At 52.0% G+C, this 22,840-nt stretch overlaps 1 protein-coding gene across 1 annotated transcript in view; it reads right to left on the bottom strand.

The window, feature by feature from the left end:
- Window positions 1-1,267: 1,267 nt before the first annotated feature.
- The window catches only part of LOC120512983, a 78,262-nt gene continuing 56,689 nt past the window's right edge, over window positions 1,268-22,840 (bottom strand). Inside the window, exons 18-24 of the mRNA XM_039731871.1 lie at window positions 18,238-18,433; window positions 14,866-14,960; window positions 13,822-13,942; window positions 11,450-11,667; window positions 9,446-9,531; window positions 4,857-4,926; window positions 1,268-1,595 (exon numbers count right to left, since the gene is read on the bottom strand). Of these exons, the coding sequence (XP_039587805.1) occupies window positions 1,518-1,595; window positions 4,857-4,926; window positions 9,446-9,531; window positions 11,450-11,667; window positions 13,822-13,942; window positions 14,866-14,960; window positions 18,238-18,433 (864 nt within the window). The 3' untranslated portion in view covers window positions 1,268-1,517. The remainder of the gene's footprint in view (window positions 1,596-4,856; window positions 4,927-9,445; window positions 9,532-11,449; window positions 11,668-13,821; window positions 13,943-14,865; window positions 14,961-18,237; window positions 18,434-22,840) is intronic.

The following is a 22,840-nucleotide window of genomic DNA, read 5'->3' as shown; positions in this document are numbered from 1 at the left end:
GGATTAGAGAGGGGCAGGGCTGGTTTAGGACTGGTACCTGCTGAGGAAGCAGAGCTTGCAGGGCTACACCTCTGACAGCTCTGGGCACTTCTGGCTCATCTGCAAAGGGACAGATCCAGAGGTGTCACTCTCACAGCTGGTGAGAGCTGGAAGGAGGAAGGCTCACCCAGGCTCACCCACAGCACCCAGAGCTGGGCTGGGCACACTGCTCTGCCCTCAGCTCTGGGACACTCACAGGGACTGTCCCTGCCACCTCTGCCATGGCTAGAGCTAGAATGCACAGAATGACAGAATGTCCTGAGCTGGAAGGCACCAAAAGGATCATGGATCCAGCCCCTGGCCCTGCACAGACCCCCAGCAATCCCACCCTGGGCATCCCTGAGAGCATTATCCAAACACTCCTGGAGCTCTGGCAGCCTCGGGCTGTGCCCATCCCCTGGGGAGTCTGGGCACTGCCCAGCACCCTCTGAGGGATGAACCTTTCCCAAAATCCAGCCTGACCCTGCCCTGGCCCAGCTCCAGCCATTCCCGGTGCCTGTCCCAGAGACTGGAGCTGCCCTCAGGAGGAGCTGCAGCCCCCTCTGAGCTCTGCCCTCAGTCTCCTCCAGCTGAACAATCCAAGTGCCCTCAGCTGCTCCTCAGACCCTTCCTGTGCCCTTGTCCCTCCTCTGGACACTCCAACAGCTTCAGATCCCTCTGATATTGTGGCACCCACAGCTGCCCCAGAGCAGGGGTGAGGCAGAGTCTCAGTCTGTGCCTTAGCAGGGCAGGTGGCAACAGGAGGCTTCCTGGGCTGAGAAGAGTCTTTCCCAAGGGAAAAGGACCCCAGAGTGTCCCAGGAAGGCTGTGGGTTTGCATTAACAGCAGCTTCCTTTCCTCTGGGCTCCTAGAAAGGACGATGGGACCAGCAGCTGCTGCAGGAGGAGGAAGAGGAGGCAGGGCTGTGCCCATGGCAGGGAGCAGGATGTGGGCTGGCACAGCCCGTGACAGGGCTGCTGGAGCAGAGGCAGGTGAGCATTGAGCTGTCCAGCCTTTAATCTTATTGAACAGCTCAGCCTGGTGTTCTGAACCTCCAGGGATGCAGCTTTCCCTCCATTTCCATTTCTTTTGCTGGGGGTTTGTCTTTGGCTCAGAGCAGCAGCAAGCAGCTCCATGAAGTCTCTGGGGCCTGGGGGAGGTGGAGTCCCCTCTCAGGCACCTGAGAGACACAGCACTGAGCACCTGGCCCTGTGGTTGCTCCCTGAGGTTTTCCCAGCCACAGGAGTGCTCCAAGCCTTGCTCCAGGCACACCAGCACATTGTCTCTGGGTGGGCTGCACTGGCAAGCACAGCCACAGTTCACAGGGGTTTGTTTTGGGGCACTGAGCCTTCCTCCACCACTCTCATTTGTCTGACCCACGCTAACACCTCAGACTCTGTGTTTAATTCCCAACAAACTGTGCTCTTAGGGCTGGCTGTGCCTGTGTGTCCATCTCCACAGGGGCATCCAAGGCTGCCTGGGGGCCGTGCCCTTCTCTGCTAGCAACGCTGGGATTCAGTTTGGTGGATGCTCTCTGATGTCAGGGAGTCAAAAAAGCAGCAGAGCAGCTCCTGGGCCTGGGGAGAAACCAAGGAAAGGGTTGGATGAGAGCTGTGACTTCTGTGAGAGGCAAAGAGACTTTTTTCCAGAGGCAGGTTTCTTGTGCAGAGGCTGCTCCTGGGCTGCATTAATCCCAGCACAGAGTGGCTGTGAGTGTCCCACAGCAGGGACACTGCTCCTTGTGATGCTCAGGAGTTATGTTTGCAGGGAACTGAAGAGAAGCAGCAACAAGCAAGGTGCAAAGTGGGCAATCCCTCCCTCCCTGGCTGCTCTGCCTGTCCTTCCCAAGCCCAGCCCCTGGCACGGCTGTTTGAGAGGCCAACGGGGTGCCAGGGCTGCAGCCCAGCCTGCCATCCTGGCTGTGCTATGGGCACCCCGGCCCCAAAGCACTGGGGATGCTGAGCTGCCCCCCACCCACCCAGCCAGCCCCGGGGCCCTCCTGCCTGTCCTCACAGCTTTGGAGGGGACTGCAGCCCCCTGCCTGCTGCTCAGGGGACAGGAGGGGCCACGAGGGGCCAGGAGGAGTTTTCCCCGTGTTGCTCTGCTCCAGTTCCACGTTTCAGGTGTCTGCAGGGAGGGTGGCTCCAGTGGAGGGATTGCTGCTGCCAGGGGAGGCTGGGCTGCTCCCTGTGGGCTCTCACTGAGGGACAGAGACTGTGCCACCCCCCTGACACGGACAGCAGGTCAGTGATGTCACTGAGGGACAGCCATTCTGTCCCCACAGCCCCTTCCCAGCCAGCCACTGCTGCAGGTGAGGGGGAGTGTCCAGCCCCAGGACACCCCAGTCCCCAGGCTGAGCACAGCACTCCCTGATCACTCCCTCAGCACTGGAGACATCCCAATTTGAGCATGGACCAGCTGCAGGGACATCTGGGACACCCCTGAGGAAGGTCACCAGCCCCTAATGGTGGCACCAACAAGCCATGGCTCTGCCATTCCAAATGGGAGCTGTGCTGAGTGTGCCTGGCCCCTGCAGGGTCACTGGGGGCAACAAGGCACTCCCAAAGCCTGGATTTGTCTGCTCCTCAGGGCAGCTGGAGGTGCTCCAGGAATGCAGCAGAAGAGGCACAGATGTCAGCACTGCACCAGGCCACGTCTGGAAAGCTGATTTCTCATCCTGCTGCCTAATCCCAAATCACACTGGGAGTGAGGATGATATTCCATTTCACTTCCATGGCTTGACTCCACCAGGAAAGGCTGCAGCTCTGCTCAGACCACGAGGATTTGAAACCCATGTTCATTTAACCCTCCTGAACTTTGCCTGATATCGTGTTGTTGCTCATTAGCTTTGCCCTGCAAAGCCTGGCTGACATTTCACAAACTCATTAGCAGGAGATCAGAGGCTCCAACATCATTCCTGGGGCCATCCTTTGAGGAGCAGATTCCCCGTGGGTTTACACCACAGATCTCACTGTGATTCCTGACCTTGGGAGAAAAGGGCCCACTGGAGAGCCAGCAGGAGCTGCTGCTGTGCTTTGGTACCCCAGGAGATGTGCTGCTGCCCCAGGACTGCATTCCTGCTGGAAGCTCCCAACTCCCAGAAGGATGAGCCTGCACACCCCAGGCTGCCAGGAGCAGGGAGAAGGGCTGAGCACGTTTGCTTTTCCTCCTCCCTGGCACAAAAAGCCCTCTAAGCCTCTCCCTGATAGGCTCGTTCCCCAGCTCCGGCAAGCAGGAGGGATTTTATGTCAGGCACAGAGATGGAATGTCCTTTCAAAGCAAATCAGGAGGCAGCCTGCACTCGCTGGCCTGTCACATTCCCTGGCAGCAGCCTGGCACGCTGGCAGCAGGCAGGGCAGAGCCGGGATGCGCTGTGCCCGGGAGCCGGGCTGCTCCTGTCCGCGATAAAGGCAGCGATGCACACCTCACACAGGGCTCGGGCAGTGATGCACACCTCACACAGGGCTCGGGCAGCAAGGCACACCTCACACAGGGCTCGGGCAGCGAGGCACACCTCACACAGGTGCCGGGCAGCTAGGCACACCTCACACAGGGCTCGGGCAGTGATGCACACCTCACACAGGGCTCGGGCAGTGATGCACACCTCACACAGGGCTCGGGCAGCAAGGCACACCTCACACAGGGCTCGGGCAGTGATGCACACCTCACACAGGGCTCGGGCAGCAAGGCACACCTCACACAGGGCTCGGTGCCTTTCAGGCTCAGTCCTTGGAGCGCTGGTGCTTGAAGGCAGCAGCTCTGATGTGTTAGATGAGGTTACAAACGCATCTCGCTCTCCTGCTGGGCTTTTATTGGGGGAAAAAAGGGATCCAGAGGAGAGGTTTGTCCACTTGCTATCGTTTCTCACTCTCCACAAGTCTTTTATCACAGAATGGTTTGGGCTGGAAGGGACCTTAAAGCTCGTGTCACTCCACGCCCCTGGCATGGGCAGGGACATCTCCACCAGGACTTCACATCTGATCCCAGCTCCTCAGCTCTGCCTCCTCTCTCCAAACCTCTCATTTGTTCGAGCTAAACTTTGATGATTACAGCCCGAATTTTGAATGTATTTATGCAGTTTATTCCCATTAGCTGCCCACATGTCTGGAGCTCAGTGTTTCCTTTCTTGGGCTGAATTGCTGAGAAAATATTCAGCTAGACCATCCCTGGAATGGCTAATGGCTTCACTCCTCCTCTTCCACTTGGATTTGGGCTTCTGAAATGCAACTTTCAGAACACAGGACCTCTGCCAGCTTGGCCATAGGGCTGAATGAACATTTCTTGTCACTATTTTTGACAAATATCACAGACACTTGAAATTCTGTGATTCTGTGAGGGTGGGCAGGGCCTGGCACAGGGTGCCCAGAGCAGCTGTGGCTGCCCCTGGATCCCTGGCAGTGCCCAAGGCCAGGCTGGACAGGGCTTGGAGCAGCCTGGGACAGTGGGAGGTGTCCCTGCCATGGCAGGGGTGGCACTGGATGGGCTTTAAGGTCCTTTCCAACCCAAACCATTCCACAATTCTGTGATGTTTTTCTCAGTGTTGATTTTTCACAAAAACTAACACAATCTCTATGGAAAATATAGAACCTTTATCAATATCTCCAAATGTTTTGATTCAAAACTGTGTCACCACTGTAATGTGGGAGACAGTTTGACAGGATTTTGGTTCCACCTTCCCCATGTTCTGGGCTCTCAGCCTAAGCCAAGGCTTGGGGCTGTCACCACCTCTGACTCACAAAAGTTATCATTTTCTTTGAGATTTCAACCAATATTAGCAACTTTCCTACATCACAGGAGCACAAAGAGCACATATCCATACCACAGACTTCTCTACTTGCCTGATTCTCATTCTGGGGATAAAGGAGATGCTCTGCAGTGTCCAGGACTGACTGGTTCTGCCAGCAGGCACTGGGAGCAAAGAGAAAGGGAAGCAGGGTTATTTTGGGTTATTTTGCCATGTCAGCTGGGAGGGAGGGAGATAACCCAGTCCTGGGCAGGTCTGAGCTCTGTGCCAGCACTCCAGCCACAGGCATCTGCTGCTGCTCCTCTTTACACAGCTAAATCCTGGGTTTTACAAAGCTTTGTGTAAATGGCTTTGCACTATTTAAATACAAACCTTCAAAGAAACTTTAAATACAAACTGGACAAGCCAGCTCCAGTTGCATAAGGGTGGTTCTGTGAGAAATGCACATAAATGTGGGTACCTGGCCCTGGGTGAGGGGCTTTTTCTTCCACTGAGATAATCTGGGTGTTTTCCCCAGTGCCAGGAGCAGCAGGCACTGCCTCACCAGTCCTGGTTTTGCTCTGCCTCTCCTCAAGCCACACATGACCTCAAAATGTATTCCAGAGAAATGGAAAGGCAAGGTACCAGGTTCAGAAGTGCCTTTTAAAGGGACTCCGTGCACACTCGGAGCCTCAGGCTTGAAAACTCCCCCGAGGCTTTGGAAACCACTCCCTGCTCCCTCCCCCAGAGCCAGGTACTGTGCTTGGCAACAGTCTTCCCTTCACTGGTTTTCAACAGCTCCGAGATTTTACACCCCATGCGTTCTTTTTTTTTTTCCTTTCTTTTTCTTTTTTTTTTTATTATTATTTCTACATCTCCTTCCCCTCCAAAGCTCCCCGGGCTGAGCTTCCTACAGAGATAACATCGCTCCCTGCTAGCAGCAATTAGCACTTGGTAAGAATGTTTCATCAGAGAGAAAAACATCCAGCTAAATTCCTCAGCTCCTGCCTTCTGCTCTGATTGCAGTCCCTCGTTTCAAGGCAGGAAGGCACAAGGCCTGGCCTAAACTCTAATATTTTCCCGCTGCAGCTCGGTTTTGGGGGTGCTTTAGGCAAACCCTGCCTACTGAGCTGAGCTAACCAGGTGAGCTGCTAACTCTGTGCACAACACAGGTCCTGACAATCTTAAAGTGCTTTTTAAACGCTTAAACCATAGAGCAGTAATCACTGAGGAACCAGCATCACCTCTTAAGGCAGCTAAATCTGGTTTGTCATGCATAAAAAGCAGAGCATGCCTTCCTTCCAGGAGCTGCTTTGAATCCACTGCTGTAAATTCTTGCCTCTGCCACCCTGCAGCCAGGAAATGTGGCTGTGAAAACAAGTTATGACAGGGAAAATTCAGATGCTTTATCCTGAGCCATCCAGATGCTGACAGAACAAGAAAGGTGAGTCCCACATGGTTTTCCCCTGTCTGTGGATAGGATGGGGTCACTTCCCTCTCTGGGGTCCCCAGTGCTCCCTCACCTGTTCCAAACCCCCTCTGCTCTGTCAGCTCCCCTTGGCACACTCCCACCAACCTGCCAGGCTGCTTTTGTGCCCACACCTGCACTGTTCTGTCCCTTTGTCCCTGTTCAGTGGTTTTTGGTGCAGAAGTGATGCCCTGGATGTCCAGGGAGCAGCCACAGCGAGGATGGTCTGAGGCTGCCTCCAAACAGGATGGGAATGGCTGTCCTCGACAGAGCTGGCTTAGGAAAGCTTCAGCAGGCTCAGGACTAGGAGCAGTTTCACCGGCAGAGCCCACATCGCTCCTCTCAACACCTGATTGCTCTTTATCCCAGCCCATCTCTGACATCACAGCCGGGCTTCCACACAGACGGAGCGTCCCTCCCTCCCCGTGGCACAAAGCCACAGAAATGTGGCTCAGGGGCTGCAAAATAATCCCGTCGTGGCGGTGAGGATCCAGCTGAACCGCGGGGGCCGGGCAGGTGTTGGAATGCTGGGTCCTGGCAGGGACAGGGAGATAAATACCCAGTGATTTATCCGGGACAGAAAGGGCTGAAGGAGCTGGGAGAGTAATTAACCTCTGGTGTTATTTCAATGGAAGATGTCTTGGCATGAAGTGTCCTTGGGAGGCACCAGTGAAGTCAGGCTCATTTTAAAAAGTTCGACAGCTTGAGAGACAAAAAGGGTGTGAGCTCCTGATCTCCCTGCGGATCAGAGCCCTCCCTCCCTGCCTCGGGCACACCTTGCTGCCCCTCCCTTCCACAGGCATTTTCCATCATGAAGGCAAAAATGCTGGGGTGGGTTTTTTTTTTTTGGGTTTTTTTGGGGGGGGTTTGGTTTTTATTTTCTAGAGCTGGTTTGAAAAGCCTCTGTGATCACTGGTTCTGGCACTGGGGGAGAGGCAGCGTGGACCCTGCTGTTTGGGGGTAGATCCTTTCCTTTGAGGGTGGATGCTGCTGTTTGGGGCTGGATCTTGGTGTTTGGGGGTAGATCCTTTCCTTTGAGAGTGGACCCTGCTGTTTGGGGGTAAATCCTGCTGTTTGGGGGTAGATCCTTTCCTTTGAGGGTGGATGCTGCTGTTTGGGGCTGGTCCTGCCCTTTGGAAGTGCCTCCTGACCCCCACAGGTCGCACGCGGTGTTTTGGAGCTCAGCACAGCAGTCCATCCCTTGTACAGAGCAGGAGGGGTGGAGGTGCAGAGACTGGCAGCGGTCCCTGCTCAGCCCCGGGGGCTCTGGGAGCCTGGAGAAGCCTCGGGAGGAGTCTCTGCAGGGGCTGCCTTGGGACTGGCCCTGGAATCACAGCCAGCCTGAAGGACAGGGGAGTGCTGGGCTGTTAAGCAGCACCCACGGCTGCGGTGCTGAGGAAAACAGAGATATTGGGATCTTCAGTGACTCTCTCAGAACTACCTCCAGCAGTGATTCCCAAAAGTTCACTTTTTTCCATTGTAAATCAGAGAAAGATGGGAGAAATCTCACCACAAAGGCCTTGGCTAACTTGCTGTTTGTCTCCCCTTGCAGAGCAGAAGGTTTGGGAGGTGGCTCCCAAGGGTGTGATTTTAAATGAATGGAAGTAAAGTCAAAATGCTGTCAGTAGCTTAAAAACATTTTTGAAAAGTTACCAATGGAATCTGTTCCAACCATTCCTCCCAGGTGTGGCCCTGGGAACATTTCTGTACAGTGAGATCTCTAAGGTGCAGCCACGTGGATGTTCTGTCCCCATCATATTTTCTGGAAATATCTCCTTGCCCAGGATTTCTCTCCTGGGAAGCTGAGAAGCCTCAGAGAAAAACGAAAACAATAATGATCTGATTTGCTTCTTCTGTGTTTTGCTGCTGTGGAATGTGTTTGGACATTATTTACCAACAGGTGGATGTTTCATTGGTTGCATGTGAATTGTTTTTACTTATTGACCAATTATATAAAAGAGCCTTCTAAGAACATGAAGTCAGATTCCTTTCTTTGCCTTGGTTGGGGCACCCAGAAAATACAGGAATATTCAGCTTTGATCCCTTGGAGCCTGCAGACTCCAGCATCCCTGAATCCATGACAGCACTTTCTGGAAGTGCTCCAGAGGGCACAGCCACAGTCAGGATGGGGTTTGGCGTGGCTGCTGGGCTGCTCCATGGGATGTGGCACAGACCTGACTCCTGGTTCCTGTGCCAGAGGAGCCATGTGAGAGCTGCACATGCCAGTGCCAAAGAGCAGCCCCGTGCAGGGAGCCCTTCCCTCTGGGGAACACAGGGTTAATTGCCCTGCTAATCACTCTCTTTCACTAATCAGTCCCTGCAGAGGGGCTCTGTTTGTTTTTCCAGGCTTATACATCCTCTACCCAGCGTTTCTGGTGATTTATTTAAGAGGCTAATTTTTGATTTTGCTTTCTGGCGTTTATTTTAAGGTTTGGTTTTCTGTTTGTGGGTTTTTTTTTTTTTCTTCACAGCAAACATAAAATCTGCTAAGATATTTCTCCTAGGAATTTTATTGATTCAGCAGGTCTATTCCCAATGTGAGTCCTAATTTCAGAGAATTCCCTGTATTCATGGAACCAGGCTGCTGAGCCTTATGGACACTGCAGGTCCTTAACAAAGGACACAACTTGGTTTTTAAAGTTCTGAGTAGAGGATACATGACTTGGAAACTGGGGGACACTCTCAGGTATTGGGCCACTCATGACAAGAGACATTGGGGGGCATGTCCAGGGAAGGGAACAGAGCTGGGAAGGGGCTGGAGCACCAGGAGGGGCTGAGGGAGCTGGGAAAGGGGCTCAGCCTGGAGAAAAGGAGGCTCAGGGGGGACCTTGTGGCTCTGCACAGCTCCTGACAGGAGGGGACAGCCGGGGGGGATCGGGCTGTGCTCCCAGGGAACCGGGACAGGACAAGGGGAAATGGCCCCAAGCTGTGTCAGGGGAGGTTTAGGTTGGATATTGGGAGAATTCCTTCATGGAAAGGTTGTCAGGCACTGGCACAGCTGCCCAGGGCAGTGGTGGGGTCACCATCCCTGGGAGAGTTAAAATGTGTGGATGTGGCACTCAGGGCCTGGTTTAATGGTGAATGTGCTGGTGTCTGGCTGGACTTCATCTTTCCCAACCTTAACAATTCCATGAGCAGTGACTGACCATGAGCAAGGTGACTGTGCAGAACAGGCTGCCCTGGAGTGAGAGGCACAGAAGAGAGGTGCCCCTCTCAGGGCAGCAGCTCCTCCTTACCGGTCCAGCAGGGAGCCCAGGGAGGTGACAGCGCTGTCCCACTGTGCTGCCAGCACCAGGCACAGCCCATCCTTCAGCAGGGAGCACTGCAAGAGAGGGGGGAACAGAGCTTTGGTGCTGCTCTGCACCTGAACAAGTCTCTAAGTCTGATTAATGGGTGAGGAACAGGAGCCACGGAGCAGCAGATGCCCCCAGGCAGAGGCAGTGCCATGTCTGAGCTGTGACCCCCACAACCCTCCAGAATTCCTGCTGCCCTCTCTGAGTGAAAGCCAGCAGAGTGTCTGGGTGTGTTATTCAGTCCCCACCTCTGCTGGAAGCAGGAACACCAAGACAGGTAAATATTGAGACATTCTAGCAGAAACACTCAGTACTTGAAGCAGCCCATCTGTCTCCTAGAGGGGGAGAGCAAAGGCTGTGACATTCACCTTTGGCTCAGCAGTGCCAGATCCTTCTGGAAGCACACCAGCTCTGCCCAGGGCCATTTATCTCTGACAGGAGGAGGGAGGGGTGGCTCTGCTCCCCCAGTGCTGTCCTTCCTAGAGAGCTGTGCACATTCCCTGTGCAGAGGGATGGATCCTCGGGGGACTCAGGGCACAGGCAAGCAGTGCTTACACTAATTGGCTGCTAGATGTAATTGCTGTTCCATACAGATGTACTTCAAAGGGATGCTGTCAGTTTTAAAAAGCACAACCTGAAAAGATCTTACATGCTCCTATTACAGATAACACCCAAGACTTAGAACTGAGAGCTGGAAGCCCAAATGTTTGTGTTTTGTGAAGGGGCTGCCGTGGTCTGAGAGCCCTTGGGTGATTGTTGGTTTGCTACTGCCACTGTAATTACTGTCCCCCCTTGCTTACTCCACTGCTGACAGCATTTCCTGCACATTCCGCCTTCCAGCCCTGCCCAGGCAAGGTTCCTGACTGGGTGGGCTTCTCCTACACCAAGAGGAAAACAGCCTGGGCCTGGTTTTCTGCTGCTGTGGAGCAACGTCAGCTCAGCCCAGCAGCACAAACCCCAGGCTGGGCTGCACCTGCTGAGGGCCACAGGATGGCCTGGGTTGGAAGGGACCTCAAAGCCCATCTTGTCCCATCCCTGCCATGGGCAGGGACACCTTCCACTGTCCCAGGTTCCCCATCCAACCTGGCCCTGGACACTGCCAGGGATCCAGGGGCAGCCACAGCTGCTCTGGGCACCCTGTGCCAGGGCCTGCCCACCCTGCCAGGCAACAATTCCTTCCCAATATCCCATCCAGCCCTGCCCTCTGGCAGTGGGAAGGCATTCCCTGTGTCCTGTCCCTCCAGGCCCTTGTGAATTGTCTCTCTCCCTCTTTCCTGTAGCTCCTTCACACACTGAAGGCCACGGTTAGGTCACCCCAAAGCCTTTTCTTCTGCAGGTGAACAATCCCAGTTCCCTCAGCCTTTCCCCCCAGCAGAGCTGCTCCACCCCTCTGATCATCCTGGTGCCTCCTCTGCACTGGCTCCAGCAGCTCCAGCTCCTTCCTGTGCTGGGAGCCCCAGAGCAGGAGGCAGCACCCCAGGTGGGAAAACCTCTGGCTCAGGCTCCAAGGCACAGTCCAAGAAGAAGAAGAAGAAGAAGGGTTTTTTAGCATTGTAGAGGAGGATTAATGGGGTGTGATTAGAGAGAGGGAAATAGGAATTGTATTTATATGGAGAAACAAGAGAAGAGACAGCAGCAGAGTACACAGAACAGGGTGATGGCTGACTGGAATTAAACTTTCTATAAATGACTGGTGGATGGACCATTCCCATGAGGGCTCCCAGGGATGCAGGACCATCAGGAAGTGTCCCCAGTGCCCACATTACTCACCAGAGGTGCCAGGGCTCTGTGGCAGTGCTGCAACAGCGCCACCAAAGCCTCGGGGCAGCACCTCAGAGCAAGGCATTACAAGGCTCTTCTTTTGTGCCAATTTAGCATTGTAGAGGAGGATTAATGGGGTGTGATTAATGGGGTGGGAAGCAAAGCCCAGCTCCAGCTGTTCCATACCTTTGCTGCAACACTGCCCTTGGCCCTGCTGAGCAGCTGGGAGATGCAGAGAGCCTGGGGTGAGTCCAGCACAGCCAGGCGAGCTCCAGTCACCACGAAGCCTCTGCCCACGAGCTCCTCCAGCAGCGCCACGTACGGGGGCGGCTCCGAGCCCCGCAGGATTATCCCGGGCAGCACCAGGCACGTGCTGTGCCAGAGCTGCTCCAGCAATGCCTGACCTGATGGAAAACAGCAGGACGTTGATTTGGTCTCTTCCCCCAGCACCTCTGAGCCCTCTCAGTGCCTCTGCCCTGGCACAGATGCGTGCGTGGCAGTCGGAGGCACCACGGCGCTGGGATGTGCCCAGAGAGGTGTGCACGGATGTCCTGGGATGTACCCAGGGATGAGCCCTGGGATGTGCCTTGGAAGGTGCCTGGGGATGTGCCCTGGGATGTGCACTGGATGTGCCCTGAGAGGTGCCCTGGGATGTGCACTGGATGTGCCCTGGATGTCCTGGGATGTGCCCTGGATGTCCTGGGAGGTGCCCTGGATGTCCTGGGGAGGTGCCCTGGGATGCCCATCCCGAGCTGCTGCATGCCTTTGTGTCCCTGTCTGGAGATCACAAGACAGCAGGAGTGACCCCATTTCAGGAGTCAGACAAGGACAACTGCTGGTTTGCTACAGGAGCTACTACTCCATTTTCATTTTTGCCCAGCAGCTAATCCAGCTGCTTTTATAATCCCAAGTGTAATTCTGCTCAGCATACGTGAGGCTTAATGTATTTCATATTTTCCTCATGATAAATCTGTCTGTCCATTAGGCAGCAGCTTGGTGATAATTATTTGCTGGAAGGAGCTTTCCTTGTGTGCAAGAGCTTCCTCTAGTGTCCAAGATGAGCCCAGAACGTGAGTGATGTGTCTGCTTTGCTGGAGGCACTTGTGAGATCGTGCCTGACAGTTCAGAGATCACGTGGGCTTGCTTTTCCAGGGCAGTAACTCTTTGAAATACATTTTCTGAGACACAAACACATCAGGCTGTACACTGTTTTCCTTTTTACTCTGCTTAGGCATCTTCAAAGCTGAGATATCCTCGTGTAGCAGGAAATTAGGGGTGTGTATTTTGAGATTAGCTCCTGCCACTGAGCCGTGCAAAGCCTGCAGAATACCTGTGCTCTCTCCACAACAAGCTGGTTTTTTCTTTTATTTTGTTTTATGCAATCTCTTCTACAAATCAAGTGATTTGGTCACAGCAAACGTGCTCCTTTCCCATTGTGCACTAAAATGATGGGGAAAACACCCTCCCAAATATCTTGGGACAAATCCTCCTTCAGAGACCCCTTGCACAAGAGTGACTTGGTGTTCACCCAGGAGCAGAGGACTTGATTTACCACCCCCCTTGCACTTCTGCACCTGCTGGTAAGTGAAAAATGCCCCCCCAAAGCCCTGTGCCAGGCAGGGCTGGGCTGTGATTCTGCATTTTTTTATCTTGCTCCTCTCCCATCCACAGCAATCCTGAAGTTCCACTGCTGGGATTAAGGACTGCAGTGATCAGGTGTAGCACAGGAACATTTTCTGAGCTGCCCACATCAGTCACATCAGAACTGAAGCTACAGGAATGGGAATAATTGTTCTAAACAATTCTGTTCCACAGGGATGCTTCACCTGGTCCCTGCTTGTTTATAAAGGCTTGGGATCAATGCACAGCATCCCAAGGAGGGAGCAGCCCCTGGTGTCAGAGCCATCTCTGCCCCTGCAGCACAGCTGTGTTTACACATGGCCACCAATGAGCAGGAGAGGCCCTGAGGAGCTGCTGCAGCCCAGCAAGTGTCAGCCTGGCTGAGGCTCAGCTCCCAATCAAAGTCAGCCTGGCCATAGCTGGGAGTCCTCTGGAGCTGGCAGCTGCTCAGCAGCAGTGGGAGCTGAATGAGCTCTCAGCTGAGCTCAGGAGAGGCCTCTGGCCATGCTGCCAGCAGCACTCCCTGCACCAAGTGATATTTATCTACCCACAGCACAGAACAGCTCACCCTGGCCAGCCCTGCTGCCTCTCCAGGGGAGGCTCTGAATGGGCACAAACCACCAGGCTTGTGCTGAGACACCTGGGAAGGGTTCAGAGAGGAACATGTGCTGCCCTGACACCAGCTGTGTTGTCAGTGCTTGTTCTGCTGCTGCTGTTGAGGTCAGCCCTCGTGGACAGCTCTGTCTGTAAAGCCCTGAAGTGCTGGCAGGTGAACAGTTAAAGGCTGGACTCCCCTGGAGCTGTTCTCTGCAGCTCAGAGCTGTCTCTCCCTTCTGAAAGGACATCAATACCCAATCTTGCTGCCACCAGATGGTTTGTCTTGCTGTCCAATGAATCAATAGCAGTTCCAATCCATAAGAGGAGTTACATTTCCTTACCAGGGCTGCCTGGCTGCTCAGGGCCCAGGACACTGGGATGTCTTCCTGGGTCATGACTTAGGATCTTGTGCTGCTTCCTGATTCCCAGGCTGAGGATGGGGTCGTGTTTCAGGTTATGGATCTGCAGGAGGGAAGGCAGGGAGGGAGGGAGAAGCAAGTCATGTGAACACATTACCTAATGAGGAGGGATAACACTCCTCAAGTATTGATTCAGGCAAGCTGTGAAGCTTTTGTTGTTGTGGTGTACTTCTGTAATTGCCAGCCTAGAAAACACCTGCTTGTCTGGAGATACAAGAACATTTTGCATGCATTCTTCTTTTTAATTGAGGTTTAATTCAGTGCAGCATCTCATCATCCTTTTCAAGGTCCCATATCCAGCCATCAATCTAAAGTCTCCACTCCCAGGTATTCAAGGCCAGGAGCTCAAACAAAGCCTGTGAGAGTGTGACAGCTTTACCCAGTGCCACGCTGGGGTGCAGCAGCTCCCTCTGTCCCTGAAAGGACTGGCAGAGCCAAGATGCCCTGCACTGAGCTGCACACCCACACAACTGAAGCCTGTTACAGATGTGGCCATTTCCAGAGCTAATCTCCTGGGAGGACCATCTCAGCTGGGTCACCTCTGAGCCTCAGCAAAGCTCAAACCTTTCCATCCCTTGGCTGAGCACATCCCAATCATGTTCACATCATCAGCCATCCCCTCCCTGAACGATACAAAGCTGGTAAAAAACCAGCTCCTGGGTCAAGTGTGCTCAGCAGCCAGGGTGAGGCTGCTGTCCCTGCTGCCAAAGCAGTGCTGACCTGAGCCCTCCCAAATTCACAGCAGAGCTTGCTGAACAGACAGATCTGCAGCAGCTCCTCCCCACCGAGGCTGCTGGGCTCAGTGCAGGGGGAGGAACATCCCCAGGCCCGGGGGAGCCTGGCAGCTCAGCAAACACACCCAGAGCTGCATTATCTACAGCATAATAGCAGAGAAGGAGCAGGATAGCAGGGCCAAAGCTGCTGCTGTGGCACACAGGATAAGCTCAGGAAGGGGCAGATTCCCACCTCTTGCTCCTGCACTGGCTGCCACTGGGCACAGCACAGCCCTTCTGGGAAAAACAGCCTCACATCCCGGACTGCCATCGCATAGGATCTGGAGCCTGAGAGAGAAACACAATGAGAAGATTCTCTCAGGCCATGAATTAAACATTCTCTAGACTCACACTCATCTTTTGGAGAGATTGATGATGTGCAACTCACTGCAGTAATTGCTTTAAAGGCCAGCTGTTCTGTACAGTAATAGCAAACATTTTAAACCATTATATTTAGAATAGTTCCATTGCCTCCTTGGTATTTTGGTTCTGTCCTACTATCACTCAGCAGCTTCCTCGTGTAAACAAGATTCCTTCTATTTCCTAACAGTGGAGCTGAGGGAATCATGTTAAGGAGGCTGTGAAACCTTTCAATTCCAGCTCCAAATCCTGTTGTTCCCTTGCTTCTGGATCACACCAGGCTGCCCTTGCTGAAGGGGAAGAGCTCCTGGTTAGTAAAACAAATGTACTTAGTAACAATAATGGTGGTCACAAATACACTGGCAACTCTGAATGACCAAGGAAATCACAATTAGCACGAGGCACTGCTGATGGAAGAACATTCTTCTGGTCACCTCTGGTCAAGAAAGGTAAATTGAGCCTGCAACAGTCAGAGGAAGGACATGAGGATGACTGGGGAAATGGAGAATCCTCTCAAGAGTTAAACCAGACCTTGGCTTCTTTGACCCAACACGACCCAAAGCTGAGAAACAAATAAGATTTCTGATAAACACTTCAGGGTAGGAAAGGTCAGAGGTGTAAAAAGAGCTACTTAAAATAAAGTCCAGATATTGGCACAGGAATAAATGGGCACAAAGTGCATGTGGCTATATTTAAGTTTGAAAATGTAAGAAGATTTTTAGCTCTCAAGGCTCTGTGACTTCCATCCTGTTGGGGTGGGTGCTCATGGAAGGGAAAACGTGATGGGGCTGTCTGTGAGGGAATTAACTGAACTCAGTGACTCGAGAGGTGCCCCAGGCTCAGCAGCTGAATATTTCCCTATAAAGCAACAGTGTTAGAATGTTTGGAGATTTGTGGATGGAAAATATTAGAGAGGGAAAAGCTATTTCTATTGGAGTTTAGCTAGACTGTCAGTGTGCTGGCACAGACCCATGCTCCTGGGATACAAATATCCTCTGAAATATTCCCACCTTTGGGGCTGCCCATTCAAAGGATCCCACCTGAGAGCACTCAGCCCTGTTGGAGCACCATAATTCCAGGTTTTGTATAGCCAGGGCCCTTAAGGCAGCAGTTTACAATCCTGAGGTTGTGTAAATCCCAGTGTATGAGCTGGGCTGGATCCTTTCCATAGCTCCACACCAAACCTCCTGTGCTTCCATCATTGGTGGCATTACAGAGAACACAAATGCTCCCAAATGAGCCTTTTGCTCTCACTTTGCTCAAGGTACAAGACAGTGTAGGGTGCACATGTAAGAGCTCTTTGGATGCAAGAAAAAGCACAAAAAGCACACTCCAATGACTTCCCAAGCCCAGGGAGGATGGGAGGGTGCAGCTTCACCTCTGCAGCTCAGCCCTGCAGGATTAAAGCTGCATTTCTTGGTCCACCAGTCTCCCTGGAACCCCATCTTCATCTAAATTGCATCTCCTTTGTCACTTTGGGAGGAAATAGTAGGAGTTTACTCTGCTTCAGGCATTAACTCAAGTTCTTCCTCAGCTGGAGCAAACTAGGAGAGCCTAGAATTCCCTCCTAGGAAAGGAGGATGGGCTTGCACAGTCCCCCAGTTACTCACTGAAGGAAGGAAAAGCTCTGGGAGGTGCAGGGGGTTAGGAACACTCCTTTCCTCATGGATAGATGAGATGCTACAGCTGCATCCCTGCTCCTGGGATGAGGGCAGGGAGGGCTCTGTGGGCAGCCCTGCAGCTGGGTGCTGCTCAGTGCAGCAGGCACAGGGGCAGGGCCAGCTCTGGGCTCAGCCCACAGCCCAAGAGCAACTGCAGAGCCCAGCCCAGGGGTCTGAAGGCAGCCACAACATCCAAGGATCTCCCTCCCACAGGGAGCTCCCTGTAACTCCCAACAGAAATGGGATGAGACTCAGCTCCCCTTGCTTGTTTTCACTGAGCTATGCTGGGGATGCTCCAGCTGTAGCAAACATCTGAAATTTGGGATGTATATTACCCATTCTTAGCCATGCCTGAGGAATTTCAGAGCAATCTGGATACACAATCCATTCATTCATCTCAAGAGCAAGAGAAGCAGGTGCTGGCAATGGAAGAGTATTGGCTGGAGAGCCCTGATCATTTTTTTTTTATTTAATATAAGTAGATCCTGCTCTTCAGTCACTCCCACAAATCCTGTGGGATCTCTCCCAAGTCCTCAGGTTCTGCAGCAAGGGCTCAGTTCTCTCTCCCAAGCTGTGGCTCCTTCACTCCCTGCCAGTTCTCAGCAGCCCACTTGACTTGGATGGAAAGGGAGAGTGACTTCACAGCCCAGATACAATGGGAAAGCCAAATAATCCAATGGATCTTGTCAGGAAAGTTCCTCTGGGACTCTGGGCACACAGCTCACCTGAGTTTACAGAAATTATTGCTTTATATTTTTTTTTATATTCCTTTAAGTATTACAGCAAAATCAGTGCAACACTGAGGAGAAACACAGGCAGGGAGCTGACCACCCTTAATTCCCTGTGAATTTTGGAATTACATCCTTCCCTCCTTGTGGCTGCTCTCTCCAGGGACACTTCCCATTTTCCCATCCTTTACCACCACCTTTTACCCACATGCCAGTGCCTCCCTGCTGGCAGGGGAGCTGGGATGGGGCAGCACTCCAAGGATGCTGTCCTGCCCTGTGCCTCTGCCCGTGTGCCAGCTGGAAAGAGCCTGTCCAGATGGGAAGCAGCTGAGTTTCCCTGCTTGCCTCAGCAGGTTTGGGTCACCTCTCTCCTGCCAGCCATCAGCATTGTGAGATGTTACAGGATGTCCTGCAGTCTCTGTGAAATCTTGGAGCTGGCCAGTGGGTAATGGAGACATCAGGAAGGGACACACAAGCAGGGAAGACAGATGGGTTCTTGGGATTAATTCCAAAATAACCAAGCTAAAAGTACAAAATGACCAAGCAAGGAAGAGATCAAAGGAAATCTGCTCTGATAAAGCCAGAGCTGGGCTGCTCTGGGAGGAAGCCTTTTGGAATAGATCTTCTGGGAGAATATTTCATTGCTTGAGACACACTCAGCTCAGCCACCAGGAACACAGGGGAAGTTTTCTGGGGAATAATGGCCTGCAGTGCCTGCCAAGGCTGGATCTGTAGTGACAGGTATAGTGACAGGAGGGAACAAACATAACATATTTGTACATCTGAGCCTTTGGAATTTCTTTTACAAAAACCTACCATAAAATCCATTCTGGATTGTGCTGGTGCCATACTGAGCCCTCCAGAGGCGTGGATCCAGTGCTTGGGCCAGCTGAGGATCCTCTGGTCCCAGGAGATCCATCAGCTTCTTCACAGCATTGGGCCTCTGCAGGCACAGCACGAGGGCAGCGCCCGAGGTCAGGTAGGCACAGTGAGCTTCCACAGCAGCTGGATCCTGAGGGGAAATCAGAGATGAACAGTCATGGTGAGCACTGGGAACATCCCAGATTTCCTTTGGCTAGGAGGGAAAGTTGTGAGTAAGCAAATCTGCTGTTGCTCCTTGTTTTCTCTCCTTTTTAATACACTGCTGGTGTACTAAAGATTCCAAAATCTGGAGCTCAGACACCAAGCAGTGCCCATTTTGTGCCCATTTATTCCTGTGCCATTATCTAGACTTTATTTTAAGTAGCTCTTTTTACACCTCTGACCTTTCCTACCCTGAAGTGTTTATCAGAAATCAGATTTGTTTCTCAGCTTTGGGTCGTGTTGGGTCAAACAAACCAAGGTCTGGTTTAACTCTTGAGAGGATTCTCCATTTCCCCAGTCATCCTCATGTCCTTCCTCTGACTGTTGCAGGCTCAATTTACCTTTCTTGACCAGAGGTGACCAGAAGAATGTTCTTCCATCAGCAGTGCCTCATGCTAATTGTGATTTCCTTGGCCAGTCAGAGTTGCCAGTGTATTTGTGACCACCATTATTGTTACTAAGTACATTTGTTTTACTAACCAGGAGCTCTTCCTGTGACATCCAGCAGGTCACAGGAGGGCTGCTCCTTCAGGGAGATACCTGGATCAGGAAGAAGCACAGGCACAAGCAAGAACAGCAGGGTTATAAATACCCTGGGATGAGGAGCCACATTTTAATTCTTCAGCTGATGTAAAGTGATGGGTCGCAAACACCAGAGCTTTGCTTTTTGAATTCACAAATGGCAGGACACCCCCAACACAAACCCTGCTTCTCCTGAAGAGCGAACACTAGCTGGGATCAGGACTACAGAACTCAAAAGTAGCAGGGTCAGACCAGGGGCTGCAAGAAATCAGTTTGTTCTCCTGGCCTTGTCTGCTGCCCTTTGCCCCACAGCAAATTCCTCCAGCTTTGCTTCTTTCCCAAGCACTGCCAGTTCAGCCCATGCCCACCCCTGAACCCCACACCACCCTGGGATGGTACACTGAGGAAGGATGGGAGGAAACGACAAGAAACAACCACTGCACTGGTGAGGAGAGGCTGGGGACAGACAGACAGACAGCCCTGGGAGAGGCAGCAGAGCTGGGGCAGAGCTCTCTGGCCTTGCTGCCTGCTTTAATCAAGAAAAGCCTTGGGAAGCCAGGCCTGCTGCAGATGTCTGGGCTGAGCACAAGGTCAGGGTGCTCACAGCAGCTGCAGCTCTGCCTCCTCCTGCTTCTCCAGCTGAATAACAGGGCAGGAGCATCCAGTTCTGCCTCTTCCTGCCCTTCCAGCTGAATAATGCGGCAGGAACATCCAGCTGTGCCTCCTCCTGCCCCTCCATCCAAACAAGGTGGCAGGAAGATCCAGCTGTGCCTCCCTGCACCCCACAGAGCAGCAGCTAGGGCTGAATGTTCTCTCCAGTTTAGAAAACAAGGGCATCTCCAGCTCCCTGCCAGAATCAACCCATGGCTATTTATTTTTTTCCCAGTTTTTGAGGAAATAAAAACAAGAGGGGGGAAAAACACCATTTGATTCAGCTGAATCACGTCATTCACAGAGGTTTTAATTCCTCTATTTTTTAATCTTCTAAAAGCAGCAGAGGATGGCAATTCTCTAGATAAAACATTTCCAAAAGCAAATCCTATCATTTCATTTAAAAATATGGAGATAAAACACTTCAAGGCCTCTCTGCTTTTCTATCACGTGAAACCATTCAGTGCCTTTGACCCAAATCTTCTCTCACTCGCTGCCTCCTAAATTGCATCTCTGAGAAGTAGGTTATGAATTGACAACCACGGGCTCAAGCCTGATATTCTCCCCTCTGTCTGCAAAGGCAAAATATTTCATGAGAAAAGCCCTCTGTGCTTAAACTGGTGATGTGTTTAGGGGTTGGGTGTGGTGTTTGCCATGCTCCTGCCCCATGGGCACAGGTCACAGTGTGTCACTCAGGGGCTCTCTGCTGACAACAGCTCTGCTTGCAGGAGGATGAAGAATTGCAGCTTGTCACAGTGCACTGAGAAATGGTGACATTCATTCAGTTCTGTATAATACAAAATAATCCCTTCCTGCTTGAAAATTTTTGTTAGTTAAAAAAATGGATTTAATCCACTTTTCTATGGGTTTTCTCTTTGGGCAATGAAAAACCAGTGATATTTTTCATGACAACTTCCAAAAGGACTGATAAAACATATCAATATTCATCCAGGTTGGAAACAGCTGCAAAGAAAACATTCAGTTTCTGTCAAACAGATCAGAATAAATGAAAGTATTTTGTTCCAGAGCTTATAACCAGTGATTTCAGATCTAAATAACAGAACTCTTTTGTCTTTTGGCTGTTCCCCAGCAAATCCACGGACTTGGGGTTGAAGGTGATGTTGTTTCTAATGGTCACTGATGGTGCCAGGGAGCTTCTGGCAGCTCCTCTCACTCCTCACACCACCCAGGCTTGACATTCCTGCGTTCCCATCCTGCTCCACATCCCTGTGCAGCTGCCTGGGATTCAGGGAGCAGTTTCCTTGAGAGGAGGAAGTCCCAGCTGTGCCCTGGCTCGGGAGGACCGAGGGGATGAAAGAGCAGAGGAATTACCCGGCTGCATTTACTGCTGGCAGCACAGGATGGGGCTGGGAGGATCCATGGAATTTCTGAGCCCAGTGGCCTGCTGCTGCAGGCAGTCACAGCAGGTAATCCCCTGTGGTGGCTGAAAGTCTGCTCAGAAAGTCACAAACTTTCCCAGGCCTTGTCCTGGGGGAGTTTGAGAAAGCTCAGAGAAAAAATTAAAATAATCCTTAATCTTTGCAGCTGGTGTTTTGAATGTGTTGTTTCTTGTAAGATGTTTACAAGAAGGTGCTGTTCCTAATTAGCCAGTGATGGGAGAGGTGTTGATGAGGACCAGTCAGGTCCAGCTGTATCCTAACTGTCTGTAAAAAGAATGTGGTGTTTAATAAACCTGGCATTTGCCTTCTGAGACCTTGGAGTCTGTATGTCTCTTTATTCACCTGTCCTCAATACAACAGTGGCAATCCCCCACAGCAAGATCAGGCCCCAAAAACCCAAACTGCCAATCTGCAGAGGGCTGGATGAGCACTGAAGGGAGGGAGATCCAGCAGAACCCCCTGGGAACAGGCACTCCTCACTGGCTGCACACCACCAGGTCAGCCTGAAAGCTGGGGACAATGTCAGCTCTATTTACATGACCTTTATTTTCTGTAATCATTATTAAACTGCAGATAAAACATCTTGTTGTGGCCCCTGTGACTCGATAACCTCAGCAAAGAGCAGAGGAGGTGTTTTTTCTCGTGCTCCAAAGGCCACATGCCTATCTGAGCTCAGGGGAATATTTCAGTTGGAAAACCAATCACAGAGCTGAGCTGTGCTGCCAAGGATATTTGTCAAGTGTATGTAAATAATACATTAGAAAGGAAAAGGAGATGTGAGGTTGTCTTGTTTGCAGTGAATAAACCCAGATTTGCTCTCAAAACATAACAAACCAGCACTTGGGGGTTCTCTAGAGATGGGTTTTGGAGCAAGCTCCAGGTGAAGTGAGAAAAAGCCCTGGACAGAACTTCTAGCAGGGACAGACACACTGGCTCCACCTTCTTCAGCAGGACATTTCATCATGCATCTCATCAGTCCATATAAATGTCTCCAAGGGTGTCAGGGGATAGTGCCAGGCTCCCTCCAGCAGTGCCCAGTGACAGGAGGAGCAGTAATGGCCAGAAACTAAAACACAAGAAATTCCACCTCCACCTGAGGAAGAACTTCCTTCCATGCAGGGTGGCAGAGCTGTGGAACAGCCACCCAGGGAGGGCTTGGAGTGTCCCTCTCTGGAGACATCCCAAACCACCTGGATATATCCCCGTGGATACAGGGATCCTGCCCTGGCAGGGGGGTGGGACTGGATGATCTCCAGAGGTCACTTCCAAACCCAGCTGGGATTATCCCAACTGGGATTCTGTCACCTGCTAAATGTCAGCAATTTGCCCCCATTTTAGGAGTCTCATTTGAAGCCCACCATTGCACCCCTTTGTGCCACAGGCTGAGGAGCAGATCCATCATGAACATTCCTCCCATTCAAAAGCTGTACATGGAATTTAGCTGGGAAAAACAGCCCTGCCCCCATGGCTGCCATTGAGCCACTTACCCACTGGATTTTGTAAATAACCCAGTCCCTGGAGCCTGCTGAGGCTTTTTCCCTCCTTATCTTGGGGAGTCAGCCTTCCCCAGCCCTCCCCAGTGAGAGCCATTCCTGCTGCTCTGAAAAGGAGCAGGGGCCCCTGGACAGCAGAAAGCATTCCCCACTGTCTGCTCCCCTTCAGCAAAAGCAGACTGTTCTCTTTGCTTCCTCACTTTCAAACCCTGCTTTTTTCCTCATGAACAGTCTGTAATTTTTATCCTCATTAGTCACCAGCTCTTCAAG

Source organism: Passer montanus, unplaced genomic scaffold (genome assembly GCF_014805655.1).
Source record: "Passer montanus isolate IOZ18808 unplaced genomic scaffold, ASM1480565v1 scaffold8, whole genome shotgun sequence".
NCBI lineage: Eukaryota > Metazoa > Chordata > Aves > Passeriformes > Passeridae > Passer > Passer montanus.
Note: the sequence above shows the minus strand (reverse complement) of the source record. Positions and strands in the feature narration are given on the sequence as shown.